This window comes from Halichoerus grypus, chromosome 3 (genome assembly GCF_964656455.1).
Source record: "Halichoerus grypus chromosome 3, mHalGry1.hap1.1, whole genome shotgun sequence".
NCBI lineage: Eukaryota > Metazoa > Chordata > Mammalia > Carnivora > Phocidae > Halichoerus > Halichoerus grypus.
This window is the reverse complement of record NC_135714.1, coordinates 60,112,682-60,138,527: the sequence shown is the minus strand read 5'-3', so window position 1 is coordinate 60,138,527 and position 25,846 is coordinate 60,112,682. Positions and strand designations below refer to the sequence as shown.

Here is a 25,846-nt window from a genome sequence, read left to right as displayed (position 1 = left end):
TTTAGCTATGTGCCATATGACCTTGGGTAAGACCAGACGATGTGCTCTGTTGTAGGTGGTTCCGGGTGGAGACAAATTACGACCACTGGAAGCCAGCACCTAAGAAAGATGACCGAAGGTCAGCCTCTATACCCCGTTCAGTTTGCAGCGTGTTCTTGGGGTCAGGAGGATGTGCCCTTTTAATGAGAGAGAACCAGAGAGGACTAGAGGCGCTACCCCCTTCCAGAAGACGTACCTGGGCCCCCTCACCAATGTCTTGGCCGGGATGGGAGAGTGTAGTGTGTAGTGGAGTGTGTGGGGGGAGGGCTCTTGGCAGTTCGTTGGGTGTTAGAGGGTAAGGCTGGCCCTGGCCTCAGGGTCAGGAGCCCTATATTCCACCACTAGCTCTGCTCATGACTCACTGCGTGGCCCCTTGAGCCTCTGTTTACTCAACTGTAAAAATAAAGGGTAGAACAAGAATCATGGTTTTCTATGTAAGACTTTTTGGGAAGGAAAACATTTCTCTTAAATAAATAAATAAATAAACCAGTTAGGGGCTTTCTTTGGCCCTTCTAATTTTTTTTTTTTTTTTAAGATTTTATCTATTTATTTGACAGAGACAGAGAGAGCACAAGCAGGGGGAGCAGCAGAGGGAGAGCAGGCTCCCCGCTGAGCAGGGAGCCCGATGTGGGGCTCGATCCCAGGACCTTGGGATCATGACCTGAGCCGAAGGCAGATGCTTAACCGACTGAGCCACCCAGGCGCCCCTGGCCCTTCTAATTTTGAACATTTTAGAAGTCCATGCATCCCCAAACAGCAGGTTGTTAGGTATTTCCTCCTGGCTTTACTGCCCCACGTGTTTGGTGGCAAATACTTAATTTCATAGCAATACATTTTCACCCACCCAGCTTCCTGGAGCAGATGGTGCCTGTGGGCTTGACTGTTGAATTAATTTTACCATGGTGGTCTGAGACTGGGCAAGAAGCATGTTTGGGGGCCGGAATCTGCTTTGGTGAAAGGGAGATAAGGCAGCTGGGCCTTGTACGGAGGCTCCCAGTACGAGAGCTGATGGCATTTCCTGAAGTGCCAAGTAATCTTTGACCCTTCTCCTTCCAGAACGCCTGCCATCAAAGCCCTTAATGCCACGGGCCAGGCAAACCTCAGCCTGGAGACGCTCTTCCAGGTAACTTACCGTGCCGTGATGTCCAGCTCTTACCCAGGATGTTTGCTGTCTTTGTTAATCGTGATTAAAAAAAAAAAAAATCTCCTCCGAAATCTCTGAACTCAGGCAAATGTGGTAGAAGACAGTGTTGGAGTCAGAGTTTCACCCAGCTGAAAACCTTTCTAAAAAGTCCGATGACATTTTGTCAACTTGTTTCAGTATATGTTCATTGTTTAAAAGGAGAAAGGATTCAAAAGTCTGTAGCTCTGTCCCCCCAAGACAGGCTAGAGTGTTAGGTAGTTTTATTCTTCCTATAGATATTCTACATATTTCTTCTACCTTTTAATAGTCTTTGTAATATGATTTTTTCCTTTGCAGGTTTTGTCTGTGTTTCCGGTGTGTAACAAGTAAGTGACATGTTAAACGCATCTGTTCATACATCACCCCAGAACGGGGGACTCACTCCCATACTCTTTGGCTCAGCAGGGTTCTGGGGGCCCCTATAGGTCAGGCTTTCTGGGTGCTGTGTGAACCAAACCGAGTCTCTGCTCTCATGGGGCCAGCATTCTGCTGGTGGGGCATAGGGAGGAGGCGGGGAGGAGCACATAAACAAATATATCATAAGTCAGGTGAGAAGTCCATGAAGAAAAACAAAGGTAAGGAGGATAGAGTGATCCAGAAGAAGGAGGGCAGTGATGTGTTCATCCTAAATCAGTCTGGTATTGGGTCCACCTGCCCTGGTTATGAGCGCCTTAATCTCACTCTGTTAGAACTAAACTTTAGACACCACTGGCTTCCTTTTAACGTTCTGCTACCACCATGCTCCGTCTACAGATAATTCAGCATCGAAGCTGTTGTTTCTTTTTTAGCCTGTACCCTTGATAGGAGCATTGTGTGAGCAGCGGCTTCTCGGGACTGCAGCCCACATCATCCTCTGATGTGAACCCCTGGGCGGTAGCTACTCCTGTCACAGGAAGCTCTTAATTAAACCTGAGAGGCAGCCACAGGACTTGCCCCGGAAACTCTGAAGGTCCCCCTGTCAAGACCAGCAGCCTGCCCTTCATTGTCCCCTCAAGGTGGTGCTTCATTGCCTGGCACCTAGGATTAGCTCCTTAGGGGCACAGACACCTTCCTTTGCTTAGTGCGGTGGGGCTTAATTTAATGAAATGAAAGAGGAAGCATCTGCAAGTCAAAGCAGTTTTATCTCCTTTTACTTCAGTAAATTCCCAAACCCAGCATTTCCTACCTTCTCATGTTCTTGTATCTGCTTTCTCCAAGGCAAGAACATCAAAATGGTCCTTTTCAGGAAATAGCCTAATACAGACAAAACCTGTAAAGCGATTTTTAGTTTCAAATACCCAACTAATTTTTCTTTTTCTGTGAAATGATCCTCTTTTACACAAACACAAAATAGTTTTCCTATGGCCTCTGGAATAGCTTCTGTATACAGGTACTTTAAGATTCCTTAGCTATTAAGATATTTTCAAAACTGGTGATAGGAACATATCTTCAAATTGTCCCTTTGAAAGTTTTTTTCTGTAAGTATGGCCTGATAAAAAGAGTAACACTAAAAAATTTATTCTGTAAGCAATATTCTAACAGCCAATACAGAAAAACAAATTAGTCAGTACTTTGCCACTTTAACAAATGAGCTGTTTGGGTAACAAATGATACCCAATGTTATGCTGGTAAACTAGCTCTTTGGGTGGGGGGTGGGTGTGCAGGATGAGGGGAACCCAAAAAACAAAGACAGCCCCCCTTCAGTTGTAGCATTTATTGACTTCCATGCTTAAAGACTCCCAGCTGGCCTATTTCAAGCTTACGATTGATTCCTGCATGGCTAACAGTTGGCTCTCACCAGCCTGTAGGAGCCGTTTCCACCACACAACACAAATGACTGTATCCTTTCCAGTTGGGCACAATTTTGCCCTTCTAACATTCATTTTAAAAATAGGGATGTTCTTGGGGCGCCTGGGTGGCTCAGTCAGTTAAGCGGCTGCCTTCGGCTCAGGTCATGATCCCAGGGTCCTGGGATCGAGCCCCGCGTCAGGCTCCCTGCTCAGTGGAGAGTCTGCTTCTCCCTCTCTCTCTGCCTACTTGTGCTCTCTCTCTCTCTGTCAAATAAATAAATAAAATCTTTAAAAAAAAAAAAAATAGGGATGTTCTTTTTTTGTGTGTTCTTATAGTTTTTTAAATAATTATGTAAATGATTATATCTTTTTAAAAATTAGTATTAAAATAAAATAGTTGTTATATATTTTTAAAGATTTTATTTATTTAAGAGAGAGAAAGCACGAGCAGAGGGGAGGGGCAGAGGGAGAGGGAGAAGCAGACTCCCTGCTGAGCAGGAGCCCCCTCAGGGCTGGAGTCCAGGACCCTGAGATAAGGACCTGAGCCAAAGACTGATGCTTAACTGACTAAGCCACCCAGGCACCCCAAGAGTTGATATATTTTTTAAAAGCATTGCCCATGCTGTCAACAGCCCTTATAATTTTAAATAGGTACACCATAGCCAATTGAATATATTGTATAGTTGAGTTAAGCATTCTCCAGTTGTTAGTTTTTCCTCTATTAAAACTCTGAAATAAACATATTTGTAATGCCCCCCCAACCCCCCCTACTTTTGGATTAATTTCCCTGGCTGAATTCCCAGAAGTAGGGTTACTGAGTTAAAGGCTATGCATGTTTAAATGGCGTATGAAATGTTTTGTTGAAATAGAATTGTTAGAAATTGTAGTTAACCAAGTAATATTTTTCTCTGTTGTGTAATTGAAAACCCAAAAGGAACTGCATTTATTTTTTTAAGATTTATTTATTTATATTTAGAGAGAGGGAGAGTGCACGAGTGGTGGTGGTGGGGGGGGGTGTTGCAGAGGGAGAGAGACAGAGGGGAAGCAGCCTCCCCTGCTGAGCTGGGCTGGATCCTAGGACCCTGGGATCTTGACCTGAGCTGAAGCCAAGAATCTGAAGCAAGAAACCGACGCTCAACCGCTCAACAGATTGAGCCACCTAGGTGCCCCGAGGAACTGCATTTAAAGGGTATTCACCGCTGAGCCAGAATTAACATAGATCCCTGACTCTCAGGGCCTTTCCTTGTAATGATTCCTGGCAACCAAGGTTGTTCACTGTGAGAAAGTTCAGAAAGAAATCTCCACAGAAACAGCTCAATGCTGCCCCCTTGTGCTGTGCTACAAAATTACACTAACCTGCGATAGAACTCCATCCTCTGATGGGGCTGTAAGCAGAGAAAATATTAAAATAGCGATGGAGAATAGAATTATGACCAAAGTAAATAAATAGCTGAAGTCCTTATTCAGGGAATCTCCATTACCCTCGGACGAGCTCTGCATGCACTTATAGCTGTCTTCAGCCAGGTGTACAATTTGGGCCACTAATTCTTCCTAATCCTGAACAACCCAGCTCCAGATGCCTTGAGCATGCATCCCAGCTGGTGTCCTGGACAAGAATTAGATGAAGGGAGTGAGGGTAAGGGGTCCTAATGTGTGTGTGCATGCATGTGCATGTACTCATGTTGTTCTGGTCTCTTGCTATGCAGTATGTTGAAGAAATTACATTGTGCTTTTCATCCTTAGATCTGGGTAAATGGGCCCCCTGACTTTATCCCCCAGCTTTAGAGGCTCCTCTCTGGCCTTCCTCTAACCCTCCCTTGATATAAGGAATCCGTTGGGCCAGGAGCATTTGCTTAGTGAGTCTGGCCCAAGTACCTAGCCTGAAGAGCTCCAAGCTATTTCCGGGGCCTGTGTGATCCACTATCCTGGGTGGTGTTCTCCTGATGGCAGAGTGTAGCCACTATGGACAGCCCATGCCTGGTGGGTGGCCAAGGCATGGCTTTTTCCTGGAGTCGTGCTTGAAGCCCAGATGCAAAGGCTGAGGTGTCCACACACGTGCTGCTTGTGGTATAGGGCAGAGCAAGGGGTGAGGCCAACGGATGCCTCTCCCTCATTGCCGCAGTGTGAAACTCTGAGGGGTCCGAGAAGTTTTGCATTTGAACATGGCCTTCCATAGTGTTGTCAAAATAGAAAGGAAGGACGCCGTGTGATCACTTGAATTACAAAGTTTAAACATTTTGACATATATGGGCTTCTATTTGTATTATTTTCCTAGGTCCCAAGGGTTAGGTTGGTATTTTGTTTTTCCTCTTTGGAATATTAGAGGCAATGATGTGCATATAAAAATTCCTCTCACTGTTTTCAGCTACACCATTTATACTACAGTAATGACTGCTGCCAACCCAGAGAAGTACATGACTAGGATCAGAAACCTGGGTTGAAAGTAAGTACGCAGAAGAGTGGACTCAACCATGCTATGAAAGTTCTGCTCGTTTGTTGTCATTTGTTCATTTGGGGACATTGGTGGGTGTGTGCTGGTGTTTCCCACAGAGGGTGGTAACATCTTTAACATCTATACATATAGAATATCTTCTGACAGACATCTGGCAAACGGTTGTCGTGTGGGTCAGGTTAATGTCACTGTTAGGTATTTATCTTGAATTTGCTGGTATGAGAGCTAATCTTCTCTGCCCAGTGCCCTTCGTCCCTTACTCAGACCCGTTCTCAGGGCAGGGTGTTAACTTCACTGACCCAGAGGGGGAAATAACTGGGAAGACTTGCTTGTCGCCAGAATAATAGTGAGGCAGGCCCAGCACCTTGGCAACCTGAGAAAACAGATAATGAAGGCAGAAGACAGCGGCAGAATTTATTTCAGGCATTGGTGAGCCCATCGGTGTGAGGTAGAACATGAGGAAAAAGCAGGCGTCCTTTTTGCTGTGCCTGAAACCAAACCTAGGCAGTTTTCCCTGTTGCCGGGGTCTTCTGGAACCTGTCAGCCTGGCCTGATGTTTTGGTCATTTGCTTATCATGGCAGTGTTAAAAATTGGTGTTTGAATTAAGTACATTTATTTTTCTTCCCTTACAGATGATGTCTTAAAAATGAAATTCTTGAAGAGCTGTACTTTAAAAAACAAAACAAAAAGAAAGGATTGTATTATTTCAGGAACAATACAGGTTCCTTCCTCATTAAGCTTTTCAGTCTTGTGAAGTGGGGGCAGGAGGATCACTTAGCAGCTTGTATTGCTGAAGTGGGTGATAGGCGTCTTGCATTTGCTTCTCTTCGTCGCTTGCCTTGACCCTCTCTCAGCTGTCTGTACTGACTTGAACAACTCAAAGATAATTGGTCTCAGAGGTCAAGCCCCTTCTCCCCACAACATGTAGCAATGTTGTCAGACCTCAGCTTATGAAGAAACAAGCTGGCCAGACCTCTTTGTTTATTATGAAGTGCTTCTGGAAGAGTCTGAGAAAAAAAGATTCTTCTAAAAGAAATGGAGAGCTGTAGTTTGAATAGAGCCTGTTTGAGTGTTTGTTAGTCTGAGCTTCGATCATGTGTTTCCGTGGGATGGGATTCTCATCCCACGTATAATGTGTCTAATGTTTCTTTATAAAAACTGATGGGCCTCCTTTTTCTAAATAGCTACTTTCTTATAGCTCTTTGAAAGCAATATGAAACCAAATTATTTCTGATTGTCATTTTTCATTAGTTAATAAAATGTTGAAAGAGATGTTGGCAAGGAGAATAAACATTTTTCCTAATACATTTCCTGTTGTCCCTCCATTCTTATCCCCGAAGTTGTGTGGTTCTGAGCAGCTATCCCAAGCAAGCAGCTCTCGTGATGTTTAAATGTCAGGATGCAAAGGAGGGCACAGCTGCGTTGTAGAATTTGATTTTGTTTTTCACATGTACAGGAAAGAAACTTCTCTGAGGATGAAGTGAGAAAAGGCTAAAATGCACGAACAGTGAATCGATGGGATATTCTTGTTTGGTGTACCAGCAAGAACAAAGGAAAATGGGATGCGTGGAGGGGAGTGTGAGCCAGGCACCAGTCACCCCTGCCTCACCATACCCTACCCCTCACTGGTGGCCCAGAATATTCCCGTTTCTTCTTGGACAGTGTTGGATCTACACTGTTACATTTCCATCATCCAATGTCCTTTTTAAAATCAAACATCAAGGGGCGCCTGGGTGGCTCAGTCGGTTAAGCGTCTGCCTTCAGCTCAGGTCATGATCTCAGGGTCCTGGGATCAAGTCCCAGCATCAGGATCCCTGCTCAGCAGGGAGTCTGCTTCTCCCTCCTACTGCCCCTCCCCCTGCTTATTCTTGCTCCCTCTCTCTCTCTTTCTCTCCCTGACAAATCAATAAATAAAATCTTTAAAATAAAAAAAATAAAATCAAACATCAAGAGTAGTTTACTCTTGCCAGACATGTTAAACTGTGATGGAGACTAGAAATTTCTACTCATTAGTCACTTCCATTCTTGTTTTCTAGACTACAGACTATGATCTTTGGATGGAAATTTGGGGAATAACCTAATTTTAACCAGGCAACACGAAGGCATTGAGAACTTTTCAGCAGGAAAGTGATTTAAGTAATCTAAATCTCTGGTTGCTTTTAAGACCTGTGTTCCTTGTGCCGTGTGGTTTCACTACGATGTGTCTAGATGTAGATTTCTTGTTATTTAGCCTGCTGGGGCTTTGTTATGCTCTCCAAACTTCAAATTTATTTCTTTTATTCAAGTTTGGAAAAAGTGCTCAGTTACTCTTCTCTTGCTGTCCTCCATTCTCTTGCGTCTTCTCGGCTGAACTCCCAAGTGTGTGTGTTATCACACCTTCTAACCTCTGTCTCGGCCCTTGGGATTTGGGGGGGGGGAAGGGGAGGTGGATATCTCTCTCAATGACATATTCCAAGTCATGTCTTTATTTTTTTCTGTAAAATCAGAAATATTTCTTTAGTGAATCTCTTGAGTTTTTAATATCAAGGATAATATTTTATTTATTTATTTATTATTTTTAAAAAGATTTATTTATTTATTTTAGAGAGCATGAGCCAGAGGGGTAGAGAGAGAGGGAGGGAGAATCTCAAGCAGACTCCCTGCTGAGCACAGAGCCTGATGTGGGGCTTGAGGTCACGACCTGAGCTGAAACCAAGAGTAGGACGTTTAACCGACTGAGCTACCCAGGTGTCCCTCTTTATTTATTTTTTATTTTTTTATTTTTTTAATATTTTATTTATTTATTTGACAGAGAGAGACACAGTGAGAGAGGGAACACAAGCAGGGGGAGTGGGAGAGGGAGAAGCAGGCTTCCCGCCAAGCAGGGAGCCCGATGCGGGGCTCGATCCCAGGACTCTGGGATCATGACCTGAGCCGAAGGCAGACGCTTAACGACTGAGCCACCCAGATGCCCCTTTATTTATTTTTTAAAAGATTTTATTTTTAAGTAATCTCTGCACCCAGCATGGGGCTCAAACTTACAACCCCAGATCAAGAGTTGCATGCTCTACTGACTGAGCCAGCCAGGTGCCCCTCAAGGATAATATTTTTATTTTAGATGGGCTGTTTGCTATTTATTCAAACTGCTAGGATCTTTATTGTATAGCATCTGTTCCTAGCTTTGGTTTTTGTTGTTGTTGTTGTTAAACTTCTTAATCCCTACTTATTTTATACTCTGCTTCTAAATTCAGTCATCAAGCCTTCAGGTGTCTAACTTTGCTGTTTGTTTTGCTGACTCTCCCTCATGGAGGTTTCTGTGGTGTTCCATAGTTTGGGATTGTGTTCCTTTGGAAATCCTGAAGGCCGGGGTTGGCGGTACGCCGCCCAGAAAGGATGTGTGTCTGTTAATTTCTCAGCTTGTGGTTTCTTAGAACATTCAGTATAAATTGAAGCCTCAGTTTATATTGTATGAGGGCAATATTATTCCACCTTCACAGAGGAGAGCATTCAGTATAAATTGAAGCCTCAGTTTATATTGTATGAGGGCAAGCCTGTGGTTCCCCCTTCACAGAGGAGAGCCAGCCCCTGCGCAGGCTGATGTTCTAACTCTATCTTGTGTGCATCCAAGGCCGTGTCTCTTTATCCCCCACCTCCCAACGAAATTGTTGAAGAACCCAAGGATCTAAGTTCCTGGGACAAGCAAATGTCCTTCAGGCCACCATGCCCCCCGTGCCTGCTTCCCTCCCAAGCTTTTCTTTATACCCCATCCTCCCTATTTTCCCTTCATCCTCTCTGATTATGTGCTAGCTCAGCTAAGTATTTGGCATTTAAGAAAGATGCTTGTTTTTCCTCTTTAGTTTTGTAGTGGGAATGTTTTTTCAGGGTATTTATCCCTCCAAAGTATCCAGAAATCAAAGAGCTGATGAGTGATTTTTTTTTTTTTAAGTTCATTCTGTGTCATTATGAAGAGTGCATTGATGGGCTGATAATGGAAAAGTGAAAATCAGTTAGCTTGACGTTTTAGTAGACCAGCTAAGAAATTAAGATGGATTGCAAGGTGTGGAAACAACCTTAATGTTCATGGACCGACGAATGGATAAAGAAAATGTGGTATGGACATACGATGGAATATCACTCAGCCTTTATAAAGGGGGGATCCTGCCATAGGTGTCAGCATGGATGAACCTTGAGGACATGACACCAAGTGAAACAGGCTAGTCACAGAAGGACAAATACCACACATTCCACTTATTTGAGGTTGATGGGGCTCAGGACACACTACCCCAGGATATGGCACATTGGCATATTGAATATTTTAAGCTGAAGGAATTTGGGAGAACAGCAGAAGCAGGAAGGCTGCTCTGACTTCCTCCCCCTAGCCTTTCTTCCTGAAAACAGGTGTCCTAGAACCCCCCTGCAGACGTGTCCTCCCTGTACCCAGAGGAATGGAGCATCCTTGTCTCTGAAGACAGTGGGACCCAAAAGAATCCTAACAAACAGTCCTCACTGAGTTTCCCCTGGTTTACTATAATTACCTCATACTCCTTAACCTACCACATGCCTCCATGTCTGCCTCCTCTCATCCAGCATCCCATAAAAATGCACAGATCCATCTCTTCGGGTCTTCATTTCCTTATGAAGGCCCCCGTGTCATGGAAACTTCAATTGAATAAATTTGTATGTTTTTCTCCTGTTAATCTGTCTTTGTCAGTTCAATTCTCAGACCCAGCTAGGGATCCTAAGAGGGTAGGAAAAAAACTTTTTCCTCCTCTACAGAATATCTAAAATAGACTCATAGAAGCCAGAGCTAGGGAGAGGTTCTGCAGGTTAGGCAAGATGAGTAAGTTCTAGATACCTGATGTACAATATTGTACATATATACTATATTATGGTGTACTTAACAATACTGTATTTTACACCTAAAAATTCATTAAGAAGGTTGAGCTCATGTTAAGCGTTCTTACCACAATAAAAATTTTTAAAAGCCAAAAAATAAGTTTAGTAAAAAGTGTTTTTAGAAAATTAGCATGGCTTGTCCTACAGTGGTTGTATAGGAGATGGATAGAGTTGATTTTTAAAGTATTTTATTTTTTTTTAAGTATACAAGTATAAAAATAAATCGGGGTGCCTCAGTGGCTCAGTCAGTTGAGCCTCCCACTCTTGGTTTCGGCTCAGGTCATGATCTCAGGGGTGGGATTGAACCCTGCCTCGTCAGGCTCCACGCTCAGCAGGGGTCTACTTCCCCTCTCCCTCTCCTTCTGTCCCCCCCACCCGCTTGCAAATAAAGAAAATCCTTAAAAGATAAATAAATCAGGGGCACCTGGGTGGCTCAGTCAGTTATGCATCTGACTCTTTGTTCGGGCACAGGTCATGATCTCAGGGTCATGAGATCGAGCCCTGCGTCAGGCTCATGCTCAGCGCACAGTCTGCTTGAGATTCTCTCTCCCTCTGCCCCTCCCTGCACTCATTCTCTCTCTAAAAATAAAAATAAGGGGCTCCTGGTTGGCTCAGTCGTTAAGCGTCTGCCTTCGGCTCAGGTCATGATCCCAGGGTCCTGGGATTGAGCCCCGCATCGGGCTCCCTGCTCAGTGGGAACCCTGCTTCTCCCTCTCCCACTACCCCCTGCTTGTGTTCCTGTTCTTGCTATCTCTCTCTCTCTGTCAAATAAATAAATAAATAAATAAAAGTAAATAAAAATAAAAATAAATAAAATCTTTAAATAAATCAATAAATCAAACAGTACATAGTAGTAACCTTTTGCCTGTCTTCCCCACTCATAGATTGCTCTCTCCCCAATAGCATTCCCTAGAGATAACTGCTATCTGTATTCATGAAGAGTTTTTTTTTTAATGCATATGTGTTTTAAAATGTAGATTTTATTCAACTCTTGTGAGGCTAACAGATCAGGGGCCAGTTGCCATTAGATAGTTTGTTACAGTTCCCAAGAGGAAGGGGACACAGCAGGTGCCTGCCGGGCCACAGGAAAGAATGCCGAGATTGGTCACAGGCAGGCAGAGCAGGGAACTGTGTGTAAGTTAGAGAACTTTTGTGGTTTTTGAGGGAAGGAAGTGCTGACACGGGGTGAGCAGGCTAGACAGGTCTAGGATTGGCTAGTTTGAATAATTTCATCAGCTCCAGGGTATAGGAGCTGCCCTAAGTTGTCAGATAGTGGCCCTGGGTAATGAGGGCAGGGGAATAGTGTCCCTGAGTAGAAAAGCTCTTACAGGCCATGGTTGGGGGATGAGGACTCTGTATTGGGTGGCTTGCCTAGGAAAGCCTAGTTCACAGTCCTTTGCCATAGGTAGGAATCAGCTAACCCTGGGAAGGGCACTGCCTTGCTGGGGGATAGCAAGGCCCCAAGATGCCAAAGCATCAATACAGAAACTAGAAAACATGATCAATAAAATAGGATTTTTCTTCAAAATGAGGTTAGATTATATATTTCAGAAGGTTGCCTTGTTCACTTAACAAAAAATAGGAACCAACTTTTCTTGACAGAGGATATTGATCTATATATTTTTAAATGACTACATAGGACCATCCTGTATGTATAATAACTTGGCTATCCATTCTGCAATTTATGAATTTTTAAGTTGTTTCCAATTTTTCATGATCATAAACAACATGGTAATGAAAATCCTTAAATACTTTTTGTATGGGTGTATAGTTCTAGAAGATACTTAAAAGTGAAATTTCTAGATCAAAGGGTTTACATGTTACAGATTTGTAATTGAATTGAAAGCAGCATTTTTCACAAAACTAGAACAAATACTAGAATTTGTATGGAACCACAGAAGACCCCAAACAGCTAAAGCAATCTTGAGAAAGAACAAAGCTGGAGGCACCACAATTCAGCTCTATTACAAAGCTGTCATCATCAAGAGAGTATGGGACTGGCACAAAAACAGACACATAGATCAATGGAACAGAATAGAGAGCCCAGAACTAAACCCATGCTTATATGGTTAATTTATGATAAAGGAGGCAAGAATATACAATGGGGAAAAGATCATTTCTTTAATAAATGGTGCTGTGAAAACTGGACAGCTATATGTAAATGAATGAAACTGGGCCACTTTCTAACACCATACACAAAAATAAACTAAAAATGGATTAAAGACCTAAATGTGAGACCTGAAACCATAAAACTACCTAAAAGGGAACACAGGCGGGGCGCCTGGGTGGCTCAGTCGTTAAGCGTCTGCCTTCAGCTCAGGTCATGATCCTGGGATCCTGGGATCGAGCCCCGCATCGGGCTCTCTGCTAGGCGGGAAGCCTGCTTCTCCCTTTCCCACTCCCCCTGCTTGTGTTCCCTCTCTCGCTGTCTCTCTCTCTGTCAAATAAATAAATAAAATCTTTAAAAAAAATAAAAAAATAAAAAAAATAAAAGGGAACACAGGCAGTAATTTCTCTGACGTCAGCCATAGCAACATTTTTCTAGATACATCTCCTAAGGTAAGGGAAACAAAAGCAGAAATAAACTGTTAGGACTACACCAAAATAAAAACCTGTACAGCAAAGGAAACTATCAACAAAACAAAAAAAACACTGAATAGGAGATATTTACACATGAAATATCCAATAAGGGATTCATATCCAAAATATATAAAGAACTTATACAACTCAATACCATAAATACAATCCAATTTAAAAATGGGCAGAAGGGGCGCCTGGGTGGCTCAGTCAGTTAAGCATCTGTCTTTAGCTCTGGTCATGATCCTGGGGTCCTGGGATCGAGCCCCGCGTCGGGCTCCCTGCTCAGCGGAGAGCCAGCTTCCCTTGAGATTCTCCCTCTGCTTGCTGCTCCCCCTGCTTGTGCTCTCTTTCTGTCTCTCTGTCAAATAAATAAATAAAATATATATAAAAAAAAAAGGCAGAAGACCTGAAGAGACATTTTTCCAAAAAAGACATAGAGATGGGCAATAGACACATGAAAAGATGCTCAATATCACTAATCATCAGGGAAATACAAATCAAAACCACAATGAGCTATCACCTCACATCTATCAGAATGTCTAAAATCAAAAAGACAAGAAATAGCAAGTATTGGTGAGAATGTGGAGAAAAAGGAACTCTTATACCCTGTTGGTGGGAATGTAAATTGGTATAGCCACCAAGGAAAACAGTATGGAGGTTCCTCAAAAGATTAAAACTAGAATCACCATATGATCCAATAATTCCACTATTGGGTATTTACCCAAAAGAATATGAAAACACTAATTTGAAAAGATATATTTGCTCCTGTATTTATTGCAGCATTATTAACAATAGTCAAGATAAGGGAGCAACCTAAGTGTCCATGGACAGATGAATGGGTAAGGAAGATACAGTATATATATCTGGTGGAATATTACACAGCCATAAAAAAGGATAAGATTGTGCCATTTGCGATAACATAGATGAACCTAGAGGGTATTATACTAAGTGAAATAAGTCATATTGAGAAAAACAAATACCATATGATTTCACTCATATATAAAAAACAAAACGAATAAACAGCAGAATCAGACCTGTAAATATAGAGAATAAACTGATGGTTGCCAGAGAGGAAAAGGGTGGGAGGATGGACAAAATAGGTAAAGGGGAGTAGAGATACAGGTTTCCAGTTATGGAATAAATAAGTCATGAGAAGAAAAGGCACAATATAGGGAATACAGTCAATGATACTGTAATAGCGTTGTATGGTGACAGATGGTAGCTACCCTTGTGAGCCCAGCATAACATAAAGAGTTGTTGAATCACTATGTTGTATACCTGAAACTAATGTAACATTGTGTGTCAACTATATTCAAATAAAAAATATTTTAAAAATAATGTTTTTCAGCTAAAAAATAAGTACACAACTTAATAAATCACAATTAAAATTTAATCTAGTTTAATTCCAACAAAGTGAAACAATTTACATTCCCATCAGTAGTATATGGAGAGGCTCCTTTTCTCATACTCTCAATAATACAGGATTTTATCAGTCTTTTAACTTTTAGTGAATTTGGAGGGAAAATGTTAGCAGTCAACCACCAAATAAAGTGAATCAATGTGAAAATATCAATATCAGACAAAAGAGAATTCAAGCCAAAATGGATTTTGGCAGAGTGATATTTTATTTTGCATAAATCACTCTCTACCAAGAAAAGCATCCATAAGCCTTCATATATTATAAATACATAATTATGTAATGGCAATTTTATATGATTCAATATGTATTTAATATAGAGCTACAAAACATAGGCAAAGATTCAGAAATCCAAGGATAAATGGCTAAATCTGTACTTATCATGGAAATCTTTGAAACATTTTTTTCCAAGATGAACAGATAGGGAGGAATACATAAGGATACAGAAGATTTGAATAACAATAACAAGCTTGACCTCCTAAACAGATGCAAATAAAGCATAAATTTCTTTGCAGATTCCCATGGCACATTTAGTACCTACCAGCATACACATGAGCATCTTAGATTGACAAATAAGTTGTCTGGGAATAGTGATTAGTATTTTAACATATTAATCGTTTATGTTATGTCCTAAGAAAAGTAAACAAGAAACGTAAGAGACGTAGACAAGAAAAGGCAAGATGTTTCCATCACGTTTTGCCAACAGAGAAAAGCCAGCCAGAGGAAAGAGTGCCTGGTGTCCCGGGGGCCTGCAGGGAGGACCCCGGGTCCAGACCGCTCTGAGCCTCACGCCCTGTGTGGTCAGCACTCGTCTATTTCTGGGTTAAGGAGCTCAGGCTGCGCCTACGTGGCTTGAGAAACACAGCCTCCTAATCTGGGGGGGTAAGAAGGCTTAGACCCAGGGCTAGGGTGGGAGAGAGCCAGGGAGAAACTGTCTGCAGGAGTCAAGCCTAGGTGTGAGGGAGACACCCTGACTACGCAGTATCCCCTTTCAAATCCTCCTCGCAGGCCTGATCCAATTGAGGTGAAGGGGTGCCTACTGCCGTGAGGCAGGGAGCCCTGCACGCTTGGCCACAGCTGTGGATGTCCTCACTGCCTTTCTGGAACAAGGTAAGCCGGCCTGGGCCTGGGCCTTCTTTACCAGACTTGTAGGTCTGGAAGAAACTACATCAGCCGGGGAGCCCTCAGCCAACTGGAAAGACAGGATAGAGGTCACACCTGTGTGTTAAAGAGGCTTCTGCCTCCTTCATGTCATAGTAAAGAATATCAAAGAAGGTAAGAGCTTTCTTTCCAGCCTAAAGTACAGAAATGAGGGCAACAGACATATGTTCTTACACAGGAAAGAAATACAGGCTTGGTTGGAGGACAGAGGTCAGAGAAAGCCCCTGTTACCAACTCACCCGGGGAGGGTCTTGGCCATGTGTGTTTTGAGGTTCACTTAGTGAGAAGATAAACAATTACCAACATTTTTTTTAAAAGATTTTATTTATTTTAGAGAGAGAACACGGGCATGTGAGCAAGCGTGGGGGTGGGGGGAGAGAATCCAAAGCAGGCTCCATGCTCAGTGCAGAGCTAACGCGGGGCCCCATCCCAAGACCAGGACATCATAACCTGAGCTGGAACCAAGAGTCTGGGACTCAACTGTCTGAATCACCCAGGTGCCCTCCAACTTTTTTTTTTTAATGATAATGTCATATATGGATGATGCTAAGTCAAATCCTAGAAGGACAGGGATCTCACCTAGGTGGTGTAGATGTGCTATTTACCTGAGAAATCACTAGCAGGAAAAGCAGTTAGTCGTTACCAAAAGATGTCGATTCAACAATCTCAGATCACATCAGCTCATTTTCCATTTTCAGTTTTATGAAGCTTTCACTTCTTCCCTTGAGAATGATTTTAGTTTTCCTTTCCATTCATTTTTCTTAGTGACTTCTAGAATGTTCTTTACAGATCTGTCAATGATACACCACTTTCTTCTATTAAGGCAGCCATATGTATTACCTATTTAGTCAGAGTCACTTTCTAATTTCTGTCTTATATGGAAAAATTTTTGGAAAATATGATTTATTTATTTTTAATTATCAAAGTTATAATAAAACTATATAAGTTAAAAATGAAAGTTTGTCACATAAGCCCATTCCCCAGAGATAATCACCATTGACAGTCTGGTGTATGCTATTTGATTTTACATTTACTGATATATTTTTATATAGATGAGATCAGAGTAAGCATACTGCTCTGCAATTTGCTTTTCTTCATGTAATGATATATCTTGGGGATATTTTCATATCATTACATATAGATTTGCCTTGTTCTTTGTCATGGCTGAATACTGTTTCATTCCACTTCTAATGTACCATGATGTATTTTCTTAATTCTGTACTGATAAAATATTTAAGGTGGTTATTATTTTGGGAAGAGAGAGAGCACAAGCAGGAGGTAGGAGAGGGGCAGAGGGAGAGAGAGAATCCTGAGCAGACTCCCTGCTGGGCACAGAGCCCCACTCAGGGCCTTATGTGGGGCTCGATCTCACGACCCTGAGATCATGACCTGAGCAGAAATCAAGTCGGTTGCTTAACCGACTGAGCCACCCAGGTGCCCCTGGGAGAGAGATATTTTAAGACATTTCTGAGAGTGTCATTTAAAGAGTTTCCACATCTATGATTTTCATTACAGTGAGAAACATTTGCAAAGTTCTCTTCATATATAACCTCATTTCACCCTTGTCACAACCCTGTAATGGAGTTACCACCATCCATGCACCATCCTGATGTCTGGATGCACCCTGCCCCCTTTCACGATATATGAAGGCACATCCTTTTTGCCCTTGATGACCAGGGTTAATTACAAGTAGATGTGCTGCCTGAGGAGAGTCTTCATTTCTTTCATCCCTACAGGTTGTTTCAAATAATTTATTGACCCATGATAGTTACTCCTTTCTCACTCTATGGAAGTGTCATATTTCTATCTCAGCATCTTTTTTATAGGATAGGTGACAGACAAGGTTGTCTTATTCTGCCACCATTTTTGGATTTATAAACTCATAAGAAACAAGGTCCCTGAAGGGCAATAGAGGACTTATTTAATAATAACAATCTTTGACCCAGAAATAATCAATTTATGCTTGTCTTGGTCAGCTAGGGCTGCCATAACAAAATACCACAGGTGGGTGGTTTAACCAACATTATTTATTTCTCACGGTTCTGGAGGCTGAGTAGTCCAGGATCAAGATGCCAGCAGATTTGATTTGTACTGATTGCCCTCTTCTTGGCTTGCAAATGACCACCTCCTTGCTCACATGGCAGAGAGAGAGAGAGAAAGAAAAAGAGAAAGAGAGAGATCTACTCTCTCTTCCTCTTCTTATAAGGACACTTATCCCATCATGTGGTCACCACCCTCATGACCTCACCTAAACCTAATGACCTCCCAAAAGCCCCACCTCCAAATACCATCACATTGGGAGTTGGGACTTCAATTTGTGAATTTCCGGGGGACACATTCAGTTCATAATAATGCTATATTGAGATAGTATGTCTTTTACTGCCTCCTAAATTTAAGCCAGGGACATGTTTTTGGTTACTGATATTTTAAAATAAATATATCAGATCCAATCTAGCAACATATATTGAGATTCTACCATATTCTAAGAACACTTTAAATACATTATTTATTATTCTCAAATATATATGTAGATGAGAAAACTGAGTTTATGGGAGGTTAAGCGACCAAGGTCTAGTGAAAAGCTGAGCTGGAATGCTCACCTGCATCTGTGCACTTCCAAAACCCAAACACTTTAGCACACAATGTGTCTCCACAGGCAAGTTACCGATTATCAAAACAAGTTGTAAGTGAGTTGGTGGACTCAATCATTGCTGATGCCCCTTTCAGCTCTAAAACTGTTCAGGTATCTAGAGAAAGTTGGATTGATTTAGTCATGATGGATACTCATTTTGACCCATTACTCAGATTCTGGTTTCATGATATCCATTATATCTGGGAATCATTTTGCACACACATACAAAAGAGGTCATAGTCTTTCTCTTTGATTATTTAGTCAAAATAAGCTAACTAACACAAGCAAGGTGAGGCTTTTCTTTGATTTGCAAGGGAAAAGATAATAACTCTTTGACAATCCCCAATACAATAACCTTTAAAAATAGAGGAAGTAGAGTGGAGAGATGTGAGGGAGGGGAAAAATATAGTGGAATCCACTCTCAACATTAACTCAGTACATCTCACATTGCTTCCTGAAAAGGAGCTAGAAAAAGATTGGTCTTTGTTATATAAACATAAATGTGGCAATAAATAAATAAATACTGTAAAAATAAAAATTTATTCAATTAATATTTATTGAATCCCTGCCACATGTCAGACCCATGTCTAATTTCTAGAGATATAATGATGAATTTGCTCAGACACAGTCTTTGCTCTCAAGGAACTGGTAGTCTAATAGTGACATAAAATAGGAAACTATAATATATTATTGCAGTGATGGAGATGTGAATAGGATATTCGGGAGCTCACAGGAGGGGCCTGTCAAACTAGCTTCCCTAAGGTGATGTCCAAAGTGAGCCTTAAGGAATGAGTAAAGTTAGCCAAGTTAGGGAAGAGGAGTGGGATAGGAAGAATATTCCAAGTCAGAACAAAAATGCATAGGTCATGGTAGTCAAAGAGCAGAGTTTGAAGAAAGAAGAGGAGAGAGATGACGCTGGAGGAGTAAGCTTTTAGGGAGATGAGTTCTGTGTGTGGCACATGGAATATGAGCGACCCCAGTGAAAGTTTAGCAGGAAGCTGGGTATGTGGGGCTAACGTGTATGGATAATCTGGGATGGAGATATAGATTTGAGAGGTGGGAAGCGATAGTTGAATATGTGAGCATTGATTCAGTCATCCAGGGACCATGTTCAGAGTAAGGAGACCTGACATTTGAGACTAGAGGACAAATAAAAATGGACATTTAAAGGATAGAGAAAAGTGAGCTCAAGAAGGAGAGAGATAGTCAGAGAGGTAGAGCAAATGCAAGGGAGCCCACCATCACAGAAACCCAAGGAGTAGAATTTTGATCAAGGTGGGGCTTTTGGAGACAGATGGTTTTGCTGTTTGGGCAAGGTAAGGACTGAAAAGACGAAGGCATTGGAGACATCAGCATGAAAGGTTTTGATCAATAGGTAAGAAGTAAAAAGTGGTTTTAAGAGGAATTAAGGAGAAAATATGTAGTCTACTCTTGAGAGAAGTCTAAATGAGAAGAATAGGGGGACTGGCTGGTAGCTAGAGGGATATAGGAGTCAAAGGATGATGATGATGATCATTAGCTTTGAGATTGTAAGAGAAGAGACTTCAGGATGTTTCGAGACTGAAAAGGAAAAGCTAGTAGAAAGGCTGGAAATATGGGAGAGAGGTGAGATGACAAATGGAACTTTCAGGGGGAGGAATACCTCATTCACTGACACTGCAGAGGTGGGGAACGTGCTCTCATATGATAGTCTCATGTTTTTTATAATGTGGGAGACAAGGTCCATAGATAATTTGGTCTACCTAACTAATACTCTGCCTGAATTCCCTTCTTTCAGATTCCCTCTTCCTTTTGTCAGCAAACAACTTGCTCTCCCTCTGACCTGCTATCTGTGTCCTGCAGAAACCTTGTACCTACACTATGGGAAGCGGTACCTCAACCCAACATCACTTTGCTTTCCAGAATGCAGAGAAAGGTATGTGTTTCCCATCTCCCAAACTTGCTCTAGGTATCCCAAAGCCTACATTGCATAGAGAGGGGCTTCTTAGAATGGAAGAAGGAAACCATTATATTTCTCCTCAGGCAACTCCTGAAAACCAGCTTCTCCTCCTTATGAGGAAACCACCAGAATGTCAGCTGAACATCTTAGGAGCTGGCGAACTATATTTGACTGAATTAAAGTGTGCTGAGGAGTTAGTATTGTCCACTAGGGGTTATCCCAAATTATACATGCACAAGTGAATGAAATAAAATTGGGCAACAAGCAGATGAAAGAGCATTTCAGGTAGAGGGTTCAGTATGTACAAGGGTCATGAGGTAGAAAGGAGCGAGTCATATTCGAGGAACTGAATGGTCTGACATGAACGAGAGGGAGGATGGCATGACATGAGGCTGCCAAGGTAGGCAGAGCCCAGATCACTCAGCGTCTATAGGATTTTAAACTTTACCCTAAAGGCATGAAGGACCACTGAAGAATTCAAAATAGGGCGTTGATAGTAAGATATACACATTTAAAAGACCTCCGGCTTCTGTGAAGAAGGGATCAGAGGGAGTAAGAGTAGAAGAAGAAACAGTCCAGAAGCTACTGAAGTCATCTAAGCAAGAGATGATGATACCTTGGTCCAGAGTTGTTGGCAGCAGGGATAGAAGAGGGTGAATTCCAACAATATTCAGGAGATCGCACTGACAGGATCCAACTGAGTAGATGTATGGGGTGAGGGAGAAGGATGGATCAAGAATGACTTCCGGTTTTCTGGCTAGCAAGACTGGGCAGGAATTATTGCCAATTACTGACATAAAGATAGTGGAGGAAAACCAATTCTGACTAGAGGGAAGATGATGAGTTCATACTTGCTGGGGTTGAGGTGTCTGTGAGACATGCAGGTAGAAGGACTGAGAAGGTGGGTGCATATTCACATCTGCATTTTGGAGGCAAGGTTGGGCTGGAGAGATATGCATTGGAAGGCATCAGAATGTTATGTGGTGATTGAGGCCATGGGTCCCTGAAGTACCCTAGAGGGAGAGTAAAGACAAATCAGAGACCAGGGCCTAGGACAGAACCATGAAGGACTCTGGGGCTGAAGCATCAGGTGGAAGAGGATGAGTCAGCAAAGGAGGCTGAGGAGAGGTAGCCAAAGGTCTGTAGGAGAAAAGCAAGGGGAATAGTGACTACACCTTGTTTACATGGGCTTCAGCATCTCTGTAAGCTTCCTTGCTGTCTAGCTTGACAATATGTCCCAGGGTCATCTTGTACCTTTTTGTCCCCAGAGTAGCTACTTCTTTAGGGTGTGGGGTATTCATTGCTTCCTGGTTGGCCTCCACCTTTCTATCCCTTTTCAGTGAACAGATCCAGAAAACATGTATTATTTAGAGAAAAAAAACTCACCATGACCAATTTATATTTAGGAACACAATATTTTTACTTAACAGCCTTGATATATTTATATCTATCTCTTCATTAAAAATCTTTTTCCTGGGGCGCCTGGGTGGCTCAGATATTAAGCATCTGCCTTCAGCTCGGGTCATGATCCCAGGGTCCTGGGATCCAGCCCCATATCGGGCTCCTGGCTCAGTGGGGAGCCTGCTTCTCCCTCTCCCTCTGCCTCTCCCCCTGCTCATACTCTCTCTCTCTCTCTCTGTATCTCTGTGTCTCAAATGAGTAAATAAAATCTTTAAAAAAAAAATCTTTTTCCCTAATGACACTATTATTTACACTATTATTATTTACTTTATCCTACCATATATAAATAATAGTTTCAGAACAGTAACAATACTATTATAAACAATGTGATTACTGAAAATTCTTTAAGATTTCTTTGTAGTTCTTTTTGTCCTTTGGATATGTCCACTAGGGATGTACAAATTACTGAATTCTCAAGTCATTTAAAGTAACTCTATTCTGTGTTTCCAACTTATATAAGGTTAGTTTCACTTGTCTAACCTTTGGGGTTTTTTGATAGAGAGAGAGAGGGAGCATGTGTGAGTTGTGGGGGAGGGGAAAAGGGAGAGGGAGAGAAAGAATCTTAAGCAGGCTCAATGCTCAGCGTGGAGACAGACACCGGGCTCATTCTCACCACTCTGAGATTATTACCTGAGCCAAAATCAAGAGTTGGAAGCTTAAACTGACTGAGCCACCCAGGCACCCCTAAACTTTTGCTTTTAATCTTTGGGGATCGATTTATTTTTCATTTTGCTTTAAATCTGTTTTATAACTTTGTAAAGCATTTATATAATTCCTGTTCCAAGTATCTATTGCTGCATAACAAACTATCCCAAAACTTAGTGGCTTAAGACAACCGTTTTATCTGCTCGTGATTTTGTGGGTCTGGAATTTGCAAAGGGTCCAGCTGGGTGGTTTGTCCATGATTCTCTGGGTAGCTGGGGCTGGAGGCTCTTGTTTTTGTTTTTGTTTTTGTTTTTAAGATTTTATTTATTTATTAGACAGAGAGAGAGATAGTGAGAGTTGGAACACAAGCAGGGGGAGCAGGAGAGGGAGAAGCAGGCTTCCCGCCGAGCAAGGAGCCTGACATGGGATTCGATCCCAGGACCCCGGGACCATGACCCGAGCCGAAGGCAGACGCTTAACTGACTGAGCCACCCAGGCGCCCCTAAAGATTTTATTTTTAAAGTAATCTCAACACCCATCGTGGAGCTCAAACTCACACCCCTGAGATCAAGAGTTGCATGCTCTAGGGGTATCTGGCTATCTCAGTTGGGGGAGCATGAGGATTTTGATCTCAGGTTGTGCATTCAAGCCCCACACTGGGCGTGGAGCCTACTTAAAAAAAAAAGAGAGAGAGAGAGAAAAGAGTCGCATGCTCTACTGACCACAGCAGCCAGGCCCTCCAGGAGGCTATACTGCCAAGACAGCCCTTTATTTGCTATCTGGTGCCTTGGTGCCCCTTGGTCTTTCCCTGTCCATGCAGTCGCCTTGTTCTTAACGTGGCGTTTTAACCTCCAGGCACATTTGTAACTTGTAGCCCCGCATGTAGTGCACACAAAGCTGGGGCAAGAGGAACCCAGGCGTGTTAGATTGTGCTGTTGGGAAGGAGGGGGTAGAGGGTCTTAGACCACCCTGCCCCTCACAGCCCCTATCTCAGTTAAAGGTAACCACTGGCAGGACTGGGTGGGGGGAAAGGTAGGAAAGAGGCATGGCCTGCTCTCTCAGCCCTGAGGAAGGAATATGTCTAGTTGGCAGCACTCGCCTCGAAATGTTGAAGCAAGGTGTTAGCAAACAACATTTTCACAGAACCTCCGTGGCCCCGATACTCCTCAGGATTGCTTACACTTCACGGCACATAAGAACCATGTGGGGAGCTTGTGAGACCTGAAGGCCCCTGGGTTCCCTGTAGAGAGTCTAACGCTGCAGGCCTAGGGCGAGGTCCAGCTATCTGTGCTTCCCGTCAGTTTCTAGAAGGTCTGTAGCACTTACTCCGGACATTGCATTCACTGTTCTGAACATGGGTCTACAGACGTCAGCCGTAGAGCTTCAGCCTCGTCACTTAGCATTTGGTAAGTGCCTTTGAGAAACAGCGACAGTTTGACATTTTTTGTCATAGGAAATCACATTCAGCTTTGCTTAAGTTCCTCCCTGGTTCTCTTTTCCCACTCCACCAGCAACTTTCCTCTTAGGGAAATCAGCCAGAGTTCTATTAGCTCTCTAATGCAGGCTAAATATATTAAATCAATCTGTCTATTGTTCACGAGGTTGACCTGAATTAAGCTGCAGGGTTTCCTTTTTAATCCCGCTTTATCCACAAATACCCCATTCATCACCAGTGGCACAGTCAGGCCCAGGAGCTTAAGAAGAACCTCGTTATTTATGTGAAGTGGCTCTCTTCTCTGGCCGTGGTCCTTGACCACAGGTGATAAAGGTCATGGGAAGAAGTAAGCCTCCTCCTGTCACCCTGGGGACGCAGCCACCTAGCACAGGTCCCGGCAGAAGGAGAGGCCCAAAGGCCACCCGCAGATCGGATGGTCAGTGCGGTCACCCAAGTATGGTGATGGGGACACTGACAGCCCGCAGGGCCATCACAAGTCTGGGGATAGCAAGCGCACAGCCCAGCAAGCACTTACTGCCACCTGACATTCTAGGCAGTCATCTGTGTGTCTGTTGTTTGTTTTCCCCAGTCCTCTAGTTCATCCCCCTTTCCAGATGGGGACATTGAGGCCCAGGAAGGTAAAACTCCTGGGAAGCCACACAGCCGATGAGGGCATTTCCAGGCCTAGAACCCAGGACACCTGATAGCCAGTCTGTTGCTACAATGTCACAATGTCCTCCCACCTTCTACCCCCGCATCGTCCCACTCTCCAAGGATGCCTCCCGCTTGCCACCTTTCCAGGTTGCATTTCTTGAGAATCCTGGCAATCCAACCTTTCCACCTCTACCCATAGTGTTTTCAGCAAAAAGTAGGAATTCCAGTAAACCTCCAGTGATAGTAGCATAACCACGAAGCAAGAATGAAGGGGGGTGGGGGGTGGGAAGGGGGAAAAGAGCACCCCAGCCGGTGGTAAGGCAAATCCTTCCTACCGGCCGCAATGGCTGGCGCTTTGCCCATCTTGCCCCCACCTTACGGTAGGAGAGGTGCCCTTCGCCTACCCCCCCGGCCCCCTACCCCCCCCTCGGCCCAGGGAGTCCCGGCTCACAGGCTCGCTTCTCCGTCCCTGTCACAGCCTTCAGGGCAGCAACCCTCATCCAGAGATGGTACCGGCGCTACGCGGCACGGCTGGAGATGAGGCGGCATTGCACCTGGCGCATCTTCCAGTCGATAGAGTATGCGGGACAGCAAGACCAGGTCAAGGTGCGGCGGGATGGGGGGCGGAGTCACCCGGAGCTCTGCCTTCCAGCCCAGGGGCAGCACGGCCCAGGTGCCCGGAGGGGGCGCGGCGGATCTGGACCCCTCCTGGTTCTCTTGGCACTCATCTCTAAAGCCGAGTCTCTGGTTCTTCTTCAGCTCCATGACTTCTTCAGCTACCTTGTGGATCACTTTACCCCCAGCAGCAACCATGAGCGTGAGTACGAGCTGCCATACAGCACGTCCTCCTGTCTCAGGGTCGTAGATGTCAGACGGAGCGGGGCGGCAGAGGAAGCGTAGATCCGGTGACAGCCAGGGAACGAGCAAGGAGGCTGACAAATCAATGGCAGCTTCTGGGTTCTCCCAGGAGCACACCTGGAGACAAGAATTTGGGTGCAAGGAATAAATGCAGGGAACAGTGGGGGGTGGCGAGGGAGTGGGGAAGGAATTCAGGGAAGGGAAAGCCGCCATTAAAGGGGGGGGTGTGCTACTAAGCTAGCAACTCAGTGTGCCTGGGAAACAGTGCAAAACCCACGCCTTGGAATGATCCCACTGAAGGCAGGGCACCGGAGCCTTCATATGTCAACTCCTGAGGCTCACTGGTTGAAGGCCGCTGGCCGGGTGGATCGGAAAGGTTGTTAATTCCACAGTATCGGCCTGCCGAGCTTCCGGGCCAGAGATGAGGATGGGCGATGGGCCCTTGCCTGAAGGGCCCTGGAAGGTCTCATGGCTTCTGCCACACTCACAGTGCACCAAAATGCCTGTGAGCTTTTTCTTTTTTCCACCAAGGCTTTTCCCTTTCCTCCTGCTTACAAGCCTCGGCTCCTAAATTTCTGTTCATTCTAAGTCTGACACATCGCAATCTTTTAAAATAAAAGTAAAATGGCATTGACATAAAAGCATAACCTCTTCTCCTGCCCACCTTAATCTGTTGTCACTCTCCCATTCCTTTCTCCTCCCTGGTGTTGGAGCCGACACCAGACTGGCCCGCTCCACGTCAAGC

General features: G+C 43.6%; 2 protein-coding genes across 6 annotated transcripts in view; both read left to right on the top strand.

Moving 5' to 3' along the window:
* The window catches only part of NAAA (N-acylethanolamine acid amidase), a 32,380-nt gene extending 16,954 nt beyond the window's left edge, over positions 1-15,426 (top strand). Inside the window, exons 7-11 of one of the 4 annotated variants that reach the window (XM_078068778.1) lie at positions 56-118; positions 1,096-1,162; positions 1,520-1,548; positions 5,357-5,434; positions 6,077-6,751. In XM_078068778.1, the coding sequence (XP_077924904.1) occupies positions 56-118; positions 1,096-1,162; positions 1,520-1,548; positions 5,357-5,432 (235 nt within the window). In that variant the 3' untranslated portion in view covers positions 5,433-5,434; positions 6,077-6,751. Of the gene's footprint in view, positions 1-55; positions 119-1,095; positions 1,163-1,519; positions 1,549-2,010; positions 2,631-4,561; positions 5,435-6,076; positions 6,752-15,324 lie in introns of those variants that run through there. The other 3 variants (XM_078068780.1, XM_078068779.1, XM_078068781.1) reach the window with 3 other exon arrangements.
* The window catches only part of PPEF2 (protein phosphatase with EF-hand domain 2), a 32,818-nt gene continuing 22,322 nt past the window's right edge, over positions 15,351-25,846 (top strand). The window contains exons 1-4 of one of the 2 annotated variants that reach the window (XM_036098311.2): positions 15,351-15,426; positions 19,952-20,024; positions 24,722-24,849; positions 25,003-25,060. In XM_036098311.2, the coding sequence (XP_035954204.2) occupies positions 15,400-15,426; positions 19,952-20,024; positions 24,722-24,849; positions 25,003-25,060 (286 nt within the window). In that variant the 5' untranslated portion in view covers positions 15,351-15,399. Of the gene's footprint in view, positions 15,427-19,951; positions 20,025-22,622; positions 23,561-24,721; positions 24,850-25,002; positions 25,061-25,846 lie in introns of those variants that run through there. The other variant, XM_078068777.1, reaches the window with a different exon arrangement.